The 17,463-nt window shown below is 45.9% G+C and overlaps 2 protein-coding genes across 8 annotated transcripts in view; one reads left to right on the plus strand and one right to left on the minus strand.

Annotated features, from left to right (window-relative positions):
* LOC128769247 (chloride channel protein 2-like) overlaps positions 1–10,980 on the plus strand; it is a 41,394-nt gene extending 30,414 nt beyond the window's left edge. For 3 of the 5 annotated variants that reach the window (XM_053882784.1, XM_053882781.1, XM_053882786.1), the window contains 13 exons: positions 39–194; positions 270–339; positions 406–516; positions 1,616–1,829; positions 2,569–2,702; positions 2,833–3,068; positions 3,374–3,488; positions 4,827–4,873; positions 5,595–5,663; positions 5,910–5,948; positions 6,017–6,121; positions 6,933–7,019; positions 7,125–10,980. In XM_053882784.1, coding sequence (XP_053738759.1) covers positions 39–194; positions 270–339; positions 406–516; positions 1,616–1,829; positions 2,569–2,702; positions 2,833–3,068; positions 3,374–3,488; positions 4,827–4,873; positions 5,595–5,663; positions 5,910–5,948; positions 6,017–6,121; positions 6,933–7,019; positions 7,125–7,628 — 1,887 coding nt within the window. In that variant the 3' untranslated portion in view covers positions 7,629–10,980. The remainder of the gene's footprint in view (positions 1–38; positions 195–269; positions 340–405; positions 517–1,615; positions 1,830–2,568; positions 2,703–2,832; positions 3,069–3,373; positions 3,489–4,826; positions 4,874–5,594; positions 5,664–5,909; positions 5,949–6,016; positions 6,122–6,932; positions 7,020–7,124) is intronic. The other 2 variants (XM_053882782.1, XM_053882785.1) reach the window with 2 other exon arrangements.
* Positions 10,981–11,563: 583 nt separating this feature from the next.
* LOC128769306 (protein FAM131A-like) lies at positions 11,564–17,031 on the minus strand. 3 transcript variants are annotated; one of them, XM_053882904.1, is made up of 5 exons: positions 16,712–17,031; positions 14,195–14,306; positions 13,085–13,267; positions 12,527–12,643; positions 11,564–12,410 (listed from the first exon to the last, which is right to left on the minus strand). In XM_053882904.1, exons 2-5 carry the CDS (start codon positions 14,283–14,285, stop codon positions 11,941–11,943), a joined length of 861 nt encoding a protein of 286 aa, XP_053738879.1. In that variant the 5' UTR covers positions 14,286–14,306; positions 16,712–17,031; the 3' UTR covers positions 11,564–11,940. The 3 variants fall into 3 exon arrangements, with proteins under 3 accessions (XP_053738879.1, XP_053738878.1, XP_053738877.1); XM_053882903.1 differs by lacking the exon at positions 16,712–17,031 and adding an exon at positions 14,372–16,582 and having other exon boundaries at positions 11,564–12,407; XM_053882902.1 differs by lacking the exon at positions 16,712–17,031 and adding an exon at positions 14,372–14,508.
* Positions 17,032–17,463: the final 432 nt, after the last annotated feature.

Raw genomic sequence — 17,463 nt, forward strand, 5'->3', positions numbered from 1 at the left:
TTAAATACGCACCGCTGACAAGCTCATGTGGACTTCAGCTCACGCAGCACGAGTCTCTGGTGGCTCTGTTCGACAACCGCACGTGGTGTCGTCAGGGTGTCGCGGAAGAGTTTGACTACATCAGCCACCACCACGCCTGGAAGCATCCTCAGGTCAACGTCTTCATCACTCTGATCCTCTTCATCATCATGAAGGTTTGCAGTGCAGCTTTTCAAAAAATACCCACATTTACCTGCAGCTGAACTCACACTTGTCTGTGGTCCTCTCAGTTCTGGATGTCAGCCGTGGCCACCACCATGCCTGTCCCGTGCGGGGCCTTCATGCCTGTCTTCCTGATAGGTGAGCTAAGTCCTACTCTTTAATACACAAGTTATCGACGGCTCAACTCCTTATGTGTGAGTGCAGGTGCTGGATTTGGCAGACTGGTCGGTGAGGTCATGGCCTCCATGTTTCCTGATGGTATCCATGCAGATGGAACCGTTTACCCCATCGTCCCTGGCGGCTACGCTGTAGTCGGTCAGTTCTCCTGACTCTCTATGAACATTTGCTTTATTTATTTTGTCCCAGTCTGTTTCATGCGTCACAAACGGTAAATATACTTTATGTTTTCATGTATTTATTCTCACATTATGGATGGATGGGTGGATGATGGATGGATGGATGGATGACAGACTAATGGATGGATGGGTGGATGGATGGATGGATGGCAGACAAATGGATGGGTGGATGGATAGATGATAGACAGATGAATGATGGATGTCAGATGGATGATGGAAGACAGATGGAGACAAATGGAGGGATAGATGTATGGATGGATGCGTGGGTTGGTGGATGGATAGATGATAGACATATGGATGCTGGATGGAGAGACAGACTGACAGAAGGATTTATGGATAGTGGATGGTGGATGGATGGATGGGTGGGTGGATTGATAGCCAGACACCGATGATGGATGGTTGGATGGGTGGTAGACAGATGGTCAGATATATTTGTGGATGCTAGATGGATTGATCGATGATGGGTGGACGGATGGATCGACGATAGACAGATGACCGGTGGATGGCAAGATGCATGGCTGGCTGGTTGAATGATACAGAGATGGTGGATGGATAGAATGATGGACAGACTGACGGATGATAGAGTTGTGTGGCATAATCCATCCATCTGAGCACGTCGGCTGACTGCTACCGACTGAACACATCTCTGGGAGAAACAATCGCACGCATACTGTATATTCAGTAGACTGTGGGAGGAAATCTGAGAGAGCACACCCGAACAGTAACCAGATTCACGCCAAACCAGCAGCAGTGCAGCACGAATCACTGCGCCTCTGCTGCCCCACTGACCCAGTGACACACTTCATATGATCCCAATAAGACGCACCTCAATTCATTTAAATAAACATTCAACAACCATGTCTCTGCTGGGATTCTTCTGTGTGTGGAGCCTCCAAAACAATAATGAATATTCAGCAGCAAAACCCAACAGAATGAGATTATTCAGCGTTAATGCGTTTAACACATTTCTCTGTGCTGATCAGTGAACTGAGATGCTGCAGCTTTGTTACTCTCAGATCTACTACACGGGGATCGCTGTGTGAATCTCTCTCTCGCAGGAGCGGCAGCCTTGTCAGGAGCGGTCACTCACACTGTTTCCACGGCGGTTATCGTGTTTGAGCTAACTGGGCAGATATCGCACATCCTGCCGGTGATGATCGCAGTCATCCTGGCCAACGCGGTGGCCCAGGCGCTCCAGCCGTCGCTGTACGATTCAATCATACGCATCAAAAAGCTGCCTTATCTGCCCGAGCTGGGGATGGGCCACCACGAGTGAGTCGCCTCCCCCTCCTCCCCTCTCACCACTTCTCTGCATGTTATTTATACCTGATATATTTTGTGTGAGATATTTTCATATTTCCTGAACAGGAAGTAGCTGTAAGTCTCTTGAATATTAAGTGGCCGATTGCAACCTGAACAGGAAGTAGTTTAGTTAGTAGCTTTCTGAAGAGGAACAAGTTGAATGGCTCCTGAACAGGAAGTAGGTGGAGGTTTCCTAAACAGAAAATAGTTCTCTGCTACCAGAAGAGTAAGTAGCTCAATGTCTCCTGCACAGGAAGTAGCTGTACATCTCCTGAATATTATGTAGCTGATCGCTGCCTGAACAGGAAGTAGTTAAATGTTTTCGGAAGAGGAACATTGGCTACTTCCTGCTGCCTGAACAGGAAGTAGCAGTCTCTCTTTAAAAGGAAGTAGCTCATGAGCAAGCTGTTGAATCTGAACAGGAAGTAGCTGGATGTCTCTTGAACAGGAAGTAGCTGAAGGTTTCCTGAACAGGAAGTAGCCGATTGCTACCTGAACAGGAAGTAGTTAGCGAGTCAGCTGAGTGAGTCGCCTCCTTCTCCTCTCATGTTATTTATGCCTGATATACTTCGTGTTAGATATTTTCATAATGTATTTTAAATCATTTGTTTGTCCGCTGTCTATTCCAAGCATTACAGCCCTGAAAAAACAGTCTTCTTCGCGTAACCCTCCCCTTCTTCTCTCTCGTGTTGCCGTCGTCTCTATCTAGGAAGTATAACATCCGTGTGGAGGACATCATGGTTCGGGACGTGCGCTACATCACTCTGTCGTCCACCTATCGAGACCTACAGGAGATGATGAAGACCGGCCACCTCAAGACACTGGCCCTGGTGGAGTGCAGAGGTGATTTGTTTCTTTGATATACCTGTGTCAAACTCAAGGTCTGAGGGCCGAATCAGGTCCGCTAAGTTATTTTATGTGGCCCATGAGAGCTTTGTAATCTGAATATTGGTGACACACACAATTTCTGCAGACACCATGATCCTGCTCGGCTCCATCGAGAGACTCCAGCTCCAGTCGCTGCTCTCCCTCCAGCTGAGTCACCAGCGCCGACTGGATCACCTCCGTCAGCTGGTCCTGGACAACGGCACAGCCGAGCCGCTGCCCAGCCTGACCGACAGCACCCCCAGCTCTCCTTGCACCCACATTAACGCCGCTGTGAACACCAGCGCTCACCACGGGGTCCGCTTCCTGGTGAGCACCCAAGAGGTGTGAGGCGTCCGGGGCGCCGGGGCGGGGCAGACTCTGGCTGAAGGGGCGGTGGGGGGCTAGCACCAGAAGAAGAGCATGAGTGCAGCATGTAGCAGTGTAGGTAACGGCACAGATGAAGGCATAGAACAGTCGAGGGGGTAAGTGTAGTTATACTGACTCCATCCTTGAGCGTAACATTAACCCGTGTCCTCTGTGTCTCTGTCGTCTGTGCCCTTACCTGTGCCCCTTTTCTGTTCTGCATGCGCTTGTATTTCTCGTGGGCGTGTGTATGTGGTCGTCTCTGTAATGTTCTCTCCCTGTAGATCTCAACAGAGGAGTCGACCTCCTTCAGCCCCATGGTCTCCAACACCCAGCTGCCCCTGAAGTCTGCCCTCAAAACTGTGTCGGCCATCAGAAACACGGAGACTACGGCTAACAGTACGTACTTTCACTCTCACTTTGGTATCAGCATGGAGAGAAGAACTGCTTCACTCACAAAAGAGCATTTTCTCGACACATGAAAGTTTATATCAAAAGAGCTGTGTCAGTGTGAGGTTTTCTCCGATTGGCTGAAATGCATGACACATTCGCCTGAACAGGAAGTAGCTAAATGTTTCCTGAACAGGAGGAAGCTGAATGTCTGTTGAGAAGGAAGTAGCTGGAGATTCCCTGAACAGGAAGTAGCTGAATGTTTTCTGCACAGGAAATAGCTGTATGTCTCTTGAATATTACGTAGCTGACTGCTACCTAAACAGGAAGTTTTCTGAAGAGGAACAAGGTGAATGTCTCCTGTACTGGAGGTAGCTGAGGGTTTCCTGAACAGGAAGTAGCTGTAAGTCTCTTGAATATTAATTAGCAGAGTACAATCTGAACAGGAAGTAGTTAAATGTTTCCTGAACAGGAAGTAGCTGACGGTCTCATGAACAGGAAGTAGCTGTAAGTCTCTTGAATATTAATTAGCAGAGTACAATCTGAACAGGAAGTAGTTCAATGTTTTCTGAAGAGGAACACGTTGAGTGGCTCCTGAACAGGAAGTAGGTGGAGGTTTCCTAAACAGAAAATAGTTTGCTGCTACCAGAAGAGTAAGTAGCTCAATGTCTCCTGCACAGGAAGTAGCTGTACATCTCCTGAATATTATGTAGCTGATCGCTGCCTGAACAGGAAGTAGTGAAATGTTTTCAGAAGAGAAACGACTTGAATGTGGCCTAATCAGGAAGTAGCCGAATGTCTCTTGAAAAGGAAGCAGTCAAATGTTTCCTCATGTTGGATGTCGTCCTGAACCTGAACAGGAAGTAGCTGGATGTCTCTTGACCAGGAAGTAGCTGAAGGTTTCCTGAACAGGAAGTAGCTGATTGCTACACGACCAGGAAGTTGTTGAATCTGACGAGTTTCTTGACAACTGGAAGTAGATGAATGTTTCCTGAACAGGAAGTAGCTCGGCCCAATTTTGCGAGTGGAGAAAAACACATTCGCTAATGAATTGTTGTGTTGACAACAAAATATCTGTGTAAAAGTCTTTAAGCTTATTTCTGTTGTCTTCTGTCATGATGAATAAAATAAAATAGTGTCTTGTGTACCAAAATGCCTTTAAAAGTTAATTTTAAGATTCATTGAATAATGCAAAAATAACCAACAATGTCATCACCAGATGCACTTAAAGCGGCCGCTCAAAAAAGCTCTTATTTTGAAGAGTTTGTTTTGTGATCTGTTTTGATCAATCAGATGTTTTTTATTCAATAAAATCGGGAAGATTTCAGAAGTGTTTTTCCCTCCAAGGTTCCCAGACTCTTTCCTGCGCTGACCAAGACAAGGAGCTGCTGGAGGTGAGTCAGGAGGAGGATTTATTGTGTGGGTGCCGGTGTGTGAGTGTGACACATACTCAGTCGTGTGTGTGTGGGTGTGTATTTGTGTGTGTGCGCACATATGCAGTCCACCTTGTCCTCCTGCTACTAACGGGAGCATCCACCCACAGGCAGCAGGGTTGTCCTCTGTGATCTTGTGTTGTGGGTGATGCTCCTTCTTTCTGAAGCCATCTCCGCGGCAGACATCCTGCCTGTCGGTGTTTTAAACATCCTACATAATAGCATTTTTGGCTCCTCTCTGCAAGGATTTGAGAGTGATTCAAATCTTTGGTATTATTCCGAGTGTTTACCAGTTGGACACACTTGAATGGCTGCATTTGACATGACTTTTCTTGCGATCGTTTCAAGCCTCACTCAAACTTGCTGCAGTATGGAAATTGGGTTTTTACTTTACTGTCAAAGTAATAAACCGCAACATGAACAAAAACAATGTTATTTATATAGTCTAGTCTTGAGCTTTGTGTAGCTAAAGTGCTAATATGTCCGATGTTTAAAAGGCTGCTTCAGTGTAGTAGTGTCTCTCTGAAGTACTCGTCGTGCCTGTGCTGTGGAATTCTAACCAGCAACATTGCGCTCGGTGACGGAGAACCTCCGGCTCAGGGTGGGACTCAATGTTGCGGTGACAAATCCAAGTTCTCTCTGACGCTGTGTTGATGTTGTGCCCTCTCTCTGCGGCTGGAAGAGCCCGGCCGGGCCGGCTCCTCCTGAAAAGAGAAACGCCAAGACCAAACGTGTGAGGATCTCCATGGCGGTAAGATTGTCCGCCACCCAGAGACTGTTGCTTAGTAACCGTTGCCTTGCAACACACATGACTGCTGGACCAAAATATTGTGATGCAGCACCAGTGTGTTTTGGACCTTCGGTTGGCTGAAGTTAGTTTTTGAACTTGATCTGGCACAAACCTGATTCGTGTTTGTGTTATCGTTGAGGTCACGTGTCCGTCTGCTGATGTGAAACGTGTGTCATGACAGGTTCTAACTGTCCTCTGACCTTTCAGGAGTCACCTGAAGTCGACGACTGCATGACGCCGTCGGAGGTGAGCTGGAAGCGATGAGGAATGTTGACAGCTGCTGCCTGTGATTTCTGAGGATCTGTCTGTGCCAGATTGCAGAGTGGGAGGAGCAGCAGCTCGACCAGTCTGTGGATTTTAAGAACTGCAAGATCGACCCTGCTCCCTTCCAGCTGGTGGAGCAAACATCGCTGCACAAGGTTCTGCTTGACACAAACAAAGTGTTGCGGTCTTGGAAAGTGCTCTGATCGTGTTTGCCATCCAGGTCCTGTGTGTGAGCGCGTGTGTGTTATGAAGGTATAATGGCTGCATAAATGTCACATACCTGAAGCATGAGACACCTGAGAATGAAATGCACGTATGCATAACTGCATATTTGTACTTGTAAACCACGAGGCACACACGCGTAACTGAAGATTAATATCCGTAAAAAATAAAACACTACTACATTGCGTGCATTTTGCTCGCAGGTTCATGCCTCATGTTACAGGTATGTGACATTGATGCTCCCATTATACCTTCATAGTGTGTCATCCCAAAGGAAAAACCTCTGGGACTTCATGCATCATTTGTTTGTTTCTATTTTTTGTCACAAAAATGTCCTCTATTTGAGTTTTGAAATTACAATTTTGTAATTGTTATCGTTGTGAATGTGCACTGTATGTGTGTGTGTCTGGTTTAGCTGTACTTGTGGGGACCAATTTTTGCAAACACACCTACATTTTTGCTGGTCCCCACAAGGTTAAGCCTCAATTTGAGGATTAAAACTCCATAATAATTAGGTTTAATTTAGGTCAACAATGATGGTTAAGGTGAGCCATTTGTTTTGGATGGTTAGGTTTAAGGGTGAGTCAATAAAATGTCCCCACAAAGATAGCGAGTGTGTGTGTGTGTTCAGATGACTCAATTCTAATTCTCTGCTGCTAAGGCAGATAATTGCCTACTATTAAGCACGTGTGTGTGTCTGACCTCACCATGAGTCAACATCTGGACCCCTCCTCTCCTCTGCAGACCCACACCATCTTCTCTCTACTGGGTCTGGATCACGCCTACGTGACCAGCATGGGTCGTCTGGTTGGAGTCGTCTCCCTGAAAGAGGTGCCTTCTGACGTCCATAAGAATGTTAGCTTGACTTTTTCTTTCCTCCTGATCAACTGCTTTTTTTTCCTTCCACCGGGTGGCGCTGTGCTCCTGCATCGGCAGCTGCGTAAAGCTATCGAGGGCTCGGTGACGGTGACAGGGGTCAAAGTTCGCCCCCCGCTGGCCAGTTTTCGCGACAGTGGAAATAGCACCAACGTATCAGAGGTGACGGAACTTCACAAGCTGTGCATCCGACACAGGGGTCTGTCGTTGCCGCGGGAACCCACCCGTCCTGTGGTGAAGGACAAGTCCAGCCTTGCGTACAAAGAGGTGCCTGTCAACTTTATAGAACAATCAAGTTCACATCTTGAGCCGAGCGACACCAGCAACCCCTTGTCTGAGTTGGTTCTCCAGGAAAGCCCCTCCTTCACCGAGGACCAATCAGAATTTACTTTTGACTGTAGCCCCGCCCACACTGAGGAGTCAGAGCTGGCCTGTGACTATGACCCCGGCAACCAGACTCCAGAGCTGGAAGAGACAGAGCCGGACGCTGCAGGCGCACATCTGGACCAAGACCCATCAGAACCTGAGGGAGCAGGAAGTCCAGTTGAGGATCCGCCGCAATGATGGGGGGGAGGGAATGTTCACGCACACTGGTCATCTTTCTTATATTTATAGATCCAGCCTAGATACCGTGTTTATACCGCTGCTCTGGTGCGAGTGAGAGCGAGCATGAGATACGTAGTTAATGTTTTTTATAACCTGTTCTATGGTGTCCCGACCAAATCCAGACGTCAGATCACGGCATGAAGGACAGCTGCAGCGACTGCGGCTCCTGCTGAGTCCAAGATACACCGTCCCTTGTGTCAAAAAGCAAGTTACATCAACCAACATTTGGAGGAAATCGTGAAACATTAGATGACAACATTGTTCGTCATTCACATGCTTCAAAAACATCATAGACAAGGCAACAAATCACATGAGAACTACAAGTCAATATGCAAAACCCAAACACAATATTGGTGCAGAAACCACATATTACAACACAAAAAAGAAATGTGTCAATCTCAGCACAAGCAAAACAGAAAATATTATTTCCAAAATTTGATTTGGCTAACATGTCAATAAAAGAAACAAAAATCACGAAGCATCAAAACACCGGAAATAGCAACACAAATTCACTCACTAAAGACAGCATATTGATGGGAACTGTGTAAATATTTGGCCCGGGGGCCAAATCGGGACCCTATAATCATTTTACATGGCCCGAAGAACTTTGCGAAGCTCCTAGGAAATACACATTTTTGCCTCGTGGGATTTAGTTTACCATCAGGAACCCACACAAAACATGTCAGCCAATGCAAGAAGCCATGAAACATCAAAGCAATTGTCACATAAAAAGACACAAAATATGAAGCACAACACATCATATCGTGCGACAGCTACACAGCGTATTGTATAATACATCATATGATAAAACACATTACAACACAAAAAGGCAATTATGAACAAATCAGACTATTTCCACACAACAAACACCAGCCTATAGTATAGCTAACAAATGTCACACTAGAACACTTTCAACGTCGAAAGAGAACTAAACCAAACACAACCAAACAGAAACACAGAAGTATCGTCATTTCTGGACTATAAGATATTACTTTTTTCTCTAAACCCTGCTGCTTATACAACAACGCGGCTGATGTACGGGTTTTTACAGGCTAAAGAGCGTCATGCTGCTAAATATATCATCAAACCGATGAAACCATAGGAGTTTTATTTACTTTGTCCCTAGCTCCGCCAACAGAGGCCATCTCCTGGAGGACTGGAGACGAGAAGCAGCAGCTGAGACCAGCAGTGGTGTCGAACTTCGGGTGAAAACGGCGCATTTTGAGCACTTTAATGTCGATAAAAGATGTGAGGAGTTCATGATTGAAGTTCAGGACATTGCCAAGTGTTATGAGTCAAGACGCAGAGTTGCACCCAAGTGCAGTGGTGAAAGAGTCACAGGAGGCTGGAGCGAGTCAATACAATTATTTAATAACAAGATACAAAAATACACAACAAAAACTGTCACCGAGCCAAAAGAAAGAATGCAAGAAGAGTCTGTAACAGGAGAGCAAACACATTTACCATTAAAACACAAAGTAAACTATCAAGGTCGTCAAAACGAACGCACAAGTAGGGATCAACAAATACAGAGAGAAAACCAAGAGAGCAGGGAGAACAAAGGGAGTCAAAATACAAAAACTCAGAACACTAGGGTTTAGAAGTAGCTGAACAGAAGATAATTTAAACGACGGATAAATGTATGACAGCAGAGAAGAAGGAACGGAGCAGATTACCAGCTGGAGTCCAGGTGTTGTTAACCATGGAAGATTAGGGGTTCAGTGGCTCCAGCCGTGTGCCACAGGAACAGGACGACAGGAGGGAGAAAGCAAAACGGGACTCAAGTGACCAAAATAAAAGCGGAATCATGACACCAAGTGAGTTTCATGAGTCAGTCTCCATGCAGGACCCCGTTTTCAAAACTAATTCGGAAGTGACCCTCATGCATTTTTTTAGCACCACTGACCTTTCTATGGAGCAGACAGCACCACTGCACCCGCGGCTTATAGACCGGTGCAGCTTATGTGTGAACAACATCTATTTTCCTTCTTAAATTCGGTGGGTGTGGCTATAATTCTAGTGCACTCTATTGTCTGGAAAATACTAAGAACTTGGGCTGTCAATAGATTTTTCAGTCTTGTTTAGTCGCACAGCAGAGTTAACAAAGAATGAATCGCAAGTTAACCACGTTCTGTTTTTTTATCTGTTGAAAATGTAACTTGAAGGAACTCGATCAACACTAGAGTTAAATTTGCGATTAATCGTGAGTTAACTCAGCTTAAGTGCGACTAAACCAAGTTAAAACTTTTCATCTATTGACAGTCTGACAAAGAGCAATAGCTAACACTAAATACGAGCGCCACTAAAATGTCAGTAGAAAGAAGGCAACACAGCAGTGGATAATGCTTTTGCGGTGTTCGGCTGGGAGCCTCTGGGATACTGACGAATGAGGCATGAAAAATACAAATTATGGCTCAGCGTGTTTGGAAAACTGCTGACAACGGGATTATTGGACCTCATTCATTAGTGAGCAACACACCAGCGTGTGAAAACACTTCAAACTGTTCAGTTAATATGCAATGGATTGCCACTAATAGCATCACGATATGCCGTACAAACCCGCCGCCACGTCTCATCCGTGTCCGGCGGCGTCCAAAGATCCGAGCCCTCGTAGGAGCGCGGCTCGGAACAGCGATGAAGCACATTGTAACTAGCACCAGGTCAGAAAGGGCTCAGAACATTCGGAGAGCTAAACTGAAAAAACTGCCTCAAGGTCGTCCGCTGAGAGGTTGGATCTCCTGTACAGAGCACACCTGTATGCACACGTGTATATCTATGTAACCCCGCCCTCTGAAGCACACTGGCAACCACCGATCCAAAAATGAGTGAGTGAGTGAGTGATATGTTTTAGCGTCATGCTAACTTCCTTAGCCAAACTCCGACCTAATGCATCGCGGTGCAGCACACTCAGGCTTGTTAACGTCTGTAAACCTTTGTGTCCCTTCAACTTTGTTTCGCGTATGGAATGTAAATTTCTGCTCGCCATGTCCGATCCATGTGTACGGCCCGGAAATGTAGAGGGTGTCGAAGCTAACGTGCAGCGTATCTAGTTCAGCAATAAGTCTGTAGTAACTCCCTTTATATGCCTGGATTTGCTTTGTACATATGGACATGTGATGTACATACATAGAATATTTATGCATTAAATCAACAGCCATTGTTATTTTTCAGAGAACATGAACTTGTTTTGTACATGAGCAAATGATTAAATTGAAGGAAGAGACCTTTCGTGTTTGGCTTCGTCGACTGCAGCACCACTGATGATGACTCCATCTGCAACCTGAAGGTAAATCCAAGAAACAAAGAGTGACCTTTTTATGCTTTTATCTAAAGATAGAAAATATGGATCTATCTCTCCATCACTCCATAATAATAATAATAATAATAATAATTAATGAGTTAAAAATAAATACAATAAAAGTTGAACATCACCCAAATATTTATTTGACAGGATCAAACAGTTTTCTTTAAATATTATTTTATAGTTTTTCTTTTTTGTGTGTGTATTTATACAATTCATTTATCTAATATGTTTATGTTGTGTATATTTTACCAAAAATAATAATTTTACGAAGAAAATAAATACATATTTTCCTTGCCTTCATGAGGTCATTGAGTTTTTATGGAGTGAAGTTTATTTTTATTTTACTATATTTTTTATTTTAACTAATGATATTCTTTGTACATGGTTGACAAACATTTTTTTGAAAAATATGATTGAAAAGTACATGTCTGAGCAATATATCACTGTGTGTGTGTGTATATATATACATATATCCTTTAAACTTTATATAAAATAATATATTTAAAGTTTCGCTGTCAATACCATAATCTGGTTTAATCTGAAAGAAATATACTCAGATTATAATAATAAAGGAAAGACTCAGTCAATATTAAAAAAAAAAGACATCATATTTATACATATGCAGGACATTCAGTATCAAACAGCCTGACCCACGTGACAGAGCAGAGTAGAACACTACAAAATATCATAGAAAATCAACGCAATAGCAACACGTGACTCTTCACCATACTGTAAAGGTACAAAACTCAGTTTGAACGACAGCTTTACATTCCGGTTCAACTTGTCAATATGTACGTTTAGATATAGTGTTTACAGCAGCCAGTGAGGCGAGATCAGTACATGAAGGCCTGGAGGATGACGGACAGAAGGCGGTGGGGAGGAGGAGGGAGGGGCCACGGAGGGGAGCGGAGGAGAGGGCTTCACAGTAAAAGCAGATGATGTCACATCCAGAGAAACAAAGACACATCACATCAAGAACTCTTTGTCGTCCTTCTTCTCGTCGACGTCCTCCCGCTCCTCTTCTTCGTCGAACGAGGCCACTCCTGAGGAGGCGCGGTCGGAGAAGAAGCTCCTCTGGCTGCAGTGCCACACCCGCACCTCGTGGAACACGCTGTCCTCCTCGTCCTCCTCCCCGGGTGACTCGGACGTGGAGTAACAGGAGTCGAACCTGCTGCTTCGTCCTCGAGATCTGGTCTCTGGTTTGTAGCTGATGGGAGCCTCGCCGTGCTCCTCCAACATCGGGGCATCTGTCTTCTCCCCCAGCCTCACCTCTCCATCCTCCTCCTCCTCTTCCTCCAGCGACAGCGCGGGTGTGTGGAGAGCAGGCGAGTTGGTACGAGGGTCACCCTGAGATCCGAGGCTGCTCTCAGAGGGGGACACTTCCCCCGGGTCCGCCTCAGGCTGGCATGGCGCCTCGGAGGTTGGGTTGCCGTCTTCTGAAGGAGGAGCAAAGAGTCAGAAAACCTGGGGATGGACGGGTGAGGAGGAGAGATGGAGTGATGTCAGAGATGGATGAAGCATGGGAGGATGAGATGTGAAACACGAGGGATACCTGAGCTCCGTCCGTTCGTGTTGGAGTCTTCATCATTCGAGTCCTCCTCCTCTTCGTCATCCATCGACGCCCAGGCCCTCAGCTTGGCTTCAGCGATGGCAAACTGTTCAGCCACACCTGCGTACAGAGTGTGACGTTTCTTTCACTTCAGCGTTTGTCACTTTAAGAGATCAGCTGATCGTTTTTTGGCAGAAAAGACAACGTGGCCAGCCCCAAACTCTGCTAATTGATTAATTATTGTGTGTCACAGATGAGGATTAAACGTCACGCGTCATGTCTCCCCCCTCCCGCCCCCCCGGTCTCCGCCTCCACCATGTCAGAGCTGATGAGTCACAGCCAAACAACAGGAGTGCACCGGCGGTGGGCAGTCAAGTGTTCCGCGCGAGCATCTAATAGTCTGCCATCTGCTGCGAAGACGAGACGTCACCCGAGAGACAGTGCGGCGGGCGGAGCCGCCGGCTGACACACGCGCTGGTTTTAGGGGATTAGGTGTGTGACAGAAGGTGGGAGACGGCAGCACACACACTGACACACATTCTGAAAGTAAAGACTCCAAACCTGCAGCAAAGCGCGCTTCCTTCTCCCCTTCCGTCAGGTGGCAGTAGGAGTTGAAGTGGGAGTGGGCGGCCGGTGGGAGGTCTGCAGGTTTGGGCCAGCCTTTCCACTCGATGAGGTGGGCCACGCGGCCCTGAGCCAGAGAGGTGGGCTTCGTGACATGGTCCCGAACTGCCTGAGAGATACCTGAGCAGGGAGAGTGCAGGGTCAGCATTGTGACTGGGTGGGTGGATGGATGGATGGATGGATGGATGGATGGATGGATGGATGATGGTCATGTAGGTGGGTGGTGATGGATAGATGATGGATGGATGAAATGAAGGATGGATGGATGATGGAAGGATGGATGATGGTTGGATGATGGAAGGATGGATGATGGTTGGATGATGGATGGATGATGGTCATGTAGGTGGGTGGTGATGGATAGATGATGGATGGATGAAATGAAGGATGGATGGATGGATGGATGGATGATGGATGGATGATGGATGGATGGATGGATGATGGTCATGTAGGTGGGTGGTGATGGATAGATGATGGATGGATGAAATGAAGGATGGATGGATGATGGAAGGATGGATGATGGTTGGGTAGGTGGGTGGTGGATGGATGGATGATGGATGGATGAAATGAAGGATGGATGGATGATGGTTGGGTAGGTGGATGATGGATGGATGAGTGCATAGATGGATGATAGTTGGATGGATGGATAGATAAATGGATAGTTGGATGGAGGGATAAATGATGGATGGATGAGTGGATGGTGGATGATGGATGGATGGATGATGGTTGGGTGGGTGGGTGGTGGATGGATGGATGATGGATGGATGAATGAGTGGATGGATGGATCATGTCTATAGTGAATAGCCAGGTAGAAGTCAAATTACTTCTGACTGATAAACAGAGAGAGATGGATGGTGGAATGAAAGGGAGGATGGATGCACCTACCGCTGGATGGGTGGTTGGGTGATAACATTCATGAATAGAGAGCAAACACGAGGGATAAATACAGGGCTGTATTGATGGGTTGGGAGTGAAGGGAAGAAGTCGCCCAGCTGAGGTACAGAATAAGGGTTCGCTGAAGAAGGTGATGACAGATGACAGCGGTCTCACCATTGAAGGAGGATCTGGCCAGAGCTGCAAATTCCTGTATTCCGACACTTTTCCGAGTGTCTGCTGGAGACTTTCCTGATTTGGGAATCATTTCACTCTCCTCAAGTTTCACCTGGAAGAAACAAGAGCCATGTCAGAGGCGAGTCGTTCGCCGGTGTCTTCCGCCCTCCTCCGCACCTCCTGCCTCCTGTCCCTGCTCCTGGACCTCATCCTGACCCTGCGGAGAAGTTTTCCCCAGCGCAGCGCAACTCAGACACTAAAGCTCTGGGCTCTGGTTCCTCGCTTTAAAGCGCCGGCAGACAGCAAACACTCGTGCCCTAAATTTACTGCACAGATGCTAAAGCCCTGGTAAGCCAGTGAAACCAGGCGGGCCGGTTCGGGTCAAGCCAGTGAGTGTGGGTGTGAGCGAGCTAACATATGGTGTGTAAGCTGCCCAGCTCTATTCCAAGTGATAGTGTCATCAAACCCTCCAATTCAGCGGCGGAGGATGAGGGGATCAGCTCCAACACTGGAGCAACTTTTCATCAAATGTCAGTCCAAAACTCTGATGCGGGGACTGACACGTGACGGCAGGTGACTCCTTAAGAAGATCATCTCTGCTCATGTGAGTCAGGTGGAGGTGCGACCTGGTGACATGCTCGGTGAACACATGTGAAACAGGTGGGCTTCAGACCCTCGCTGCCCTGATTCTGCTGTGAAAACAAGGTCAAAGTTTATTCTAAGCTATCGGCAAAAAAAATGTCTGACCGGGAAACAGATCTGTGTCCAGAATATGCCTGTCACAGTGGTGACTGGTGAAGGAGCTGGTGCTTGAGTCAGGGAGGGATCGACATGGTTTGAAAGAACAGGTTTTTCTGAGGAATAGAATAAAGAGACCAGTTTGACCACGTTTACATGGCAGGGAAAACAGCTTGAAAAACAAGAAAATGTCTCTCCACGTCAACAGCCGTTGGGTGCCTTGGGTAGAATAAAGTGATGTCACCTCACCATAACGTAATACTTTTTTTTTTATGTGAAAATTATGAGACAGTGTTTGTGCTTTCACACCAGATGTGATTTAAGCAACAAAAGCAATTCATTTCCATGTAAAGTCAATGTAGAGATGCAGTTACTGATGACAAACTGCTACAATATGGAAGTGGGGGACGCAGCATGTTCCGGCGTCCAGGATTTTACTGTGACGTTCAAGAAGAAGAAGTGAAATGGAAGGACCCGATAGTTCCTGAGATCCTCTCCGAATTTTGGTGCCATGTTGACTGTCCATTTTGGGAGACTCAGTCACTTTAGCAAGACAAAAATGATAAGGTGACTGGAGTAAACCCTGGCGAAGCTGCAGTAGAGGCCCAAAGTTCACACTCTGGATAGTGAAACCCGATTTTGTTTTTTCGTGTTTTAGTCTTCCGTTTTGGCATATAACTTCATGTGACAGACAATTTAATCACGATCAAAACTGATGGATGAATAAAAGGTGAAGAAAACACACAAAATAAAAGAATAGGAGCCTGTTGAGAAAATAAATGATTATTTTGATTATTATGAGTTCCTGTCACCGTTAGTTTAAATCGAAAAGGATGAGTGTGAAGGCACATGTGTTGTTTGAACTCCTACATTCTGAATAAAGCTGTGGCAAAACTGGCTGAAGATGGAAAACCACTGTAACAAAGGCACTAGGTGGAATTAGGTGAATCTGCATTTCATGCATGAAAACAACCCCAAAAATATGTTGACAGTTCAGTAACTCCAGTTCAGCTACCAAAACAAAGTCTTTATTCCCAAAAGGCTTATTTGAAATTCAATTATGTGTTTTGGTTTTTTTATGTTTCTATTCTAAAATAATAAGAATAAGAAATTGTCTAAAGAAAATCAACGTGTTTTGTTGGGAGAATAAACTTTATTTATTTATTTGAATTGCTTTTGTATTAATCAATAACTAATAGTATTTTTTATTATTAATTATTGGATAATTTTGCGACCACCAAAACGTGTGAAAAATGGAATGAACGCAATAAAAGAATGCTGTAGTCCAAAAACAATCCTAAAATAAAGGTGATTATGTGAGCTGCACGAGATGATCTGGTGTGTTTTTTTTTTTTTGTTTTGTTTTTTTCTGTGGCATATTTGCCACACAGAACTGAAACGCGTGTTATTCAGAATCTCCGGGCGCTATGATGAACGGCGTCAGTAAGCGATATTTTGAGCTTCACATCAACAACACTCCTTCTAACTGATGTTTCAACATGGAAGCCCACAGAAATGCAGCGGGGTCTGAGGCAGCACCGAGGCTCGCTGGCTCCGGAGCAGCTGGATCCGACTCCAGGACCAACAAGTGGATCGGCGTGACCCGCACAACACCGTCTTCTGCTGCAGTGGGGGAACCCGAGCCACACGTCGCGCGGTGGAAAAAACGCGTCCCCGCCATGGACGGGCCTGCGAGGAGATGCGGCAGCAGCAGACGCTCCGTCTCCAGGCAACACGACCCTCATCCCCGCCGAGCTGCCCTTCACGTCAGCCTCCTACCTGTAAGTCATCGTAAAGCGCTCAAGTGTCTCCAATCCGATCAACAGATTAGCGGCTCTTTGCTCGGCAGCGGTGCATCAGCGTGGCTCCTCCTGCAGCCGCCACCTCCTCCTCCGCCTCCTCCTCCAGACTCCTGCATCACAGCTCCTCAACCTTCTCCTGCTCGCTGCTCTGCCTCCAAACGTCTCCCGATGCGAAGCGTCATCGGCGCAAGGCGGTGTCACTCCTCCTTCTCCTCCTCTTCCGGATCGGGTTCTGCGCTCCAGAAACGCTCAACAAGTCTGTGAACATTTTTATTGAAACGCACATCGAAATCAAAACCACTTCATGTTCAGTCTGCATTTGGCTGACAGTGACTTAAAGGTGTGGTGTGTAAAAGTGGAGAGACCTCTAGTGGCGTATGAACACATTGCAGCCAATTCATGAAAAGCAGCGTCTACGAGTTTTCTTCCTACGTGTTGATCTTTTATTCATCATTATGTTCTTATATGGTTATTGCGTTTCCTCAGTTTTCACATACTTTTCCTTTCATTGTTCCTTTTTTGTGTAATGTTGTATTATATAAGATTTATCTCCGTCTCTCTCGAAAGCAGGGGTTGAACTAATAATAATAATAATTAATAAATATTATCACTCATATTAAAATGATTGAATAGTTATGGAATAACCGTTCAGAATAAATACATTATTTTATCCCTATATCCTGGGTCTACATAAAAAATAAGAAGACATAAAAAAGCAGATTAAATAAA

This window comes from Synchiropus splendidus, chromosome 13, assembly GCF_027744825.2.
Source record: "Synchiropus splendidus isolate RoL2022-P1 chromosome 13, RoL_Sspl_1.0, whole genome shotgun sequence".
Classification (NCBI taxonomy): Eukaryota; Metazoa; Chordata; class Actinopteri; order Syngnathiformes; family Callionymidae; genus Synchiropus; species Synchiropus splendidus.

Excerpts from the sequence above, each read along its gene's own strand:
- LOC128769306 (XM_053882902.1), bottom strand. The coding sequence starts at position 14,404 with ATGAGGTCCAGGAGCAGGGACAGGAGGCAGGAG. Across the intron at positions 14,307-14,371 it reads GCAGGGACAGGAGGCAGGAG|GTGAAACTTGAGGAGAGTGA; the intron begins GTGCGGAGGAGG and ends TGTTTCTTCCAG. Across the intron at positions 12,644-13,084 it reads GGAAGCGCGCTTTGCTGCAG|GTGTGGCTGAACAGTTTGCC; the intron begins GTTTGGAGTCTT and ends CTCTGTACGCAG.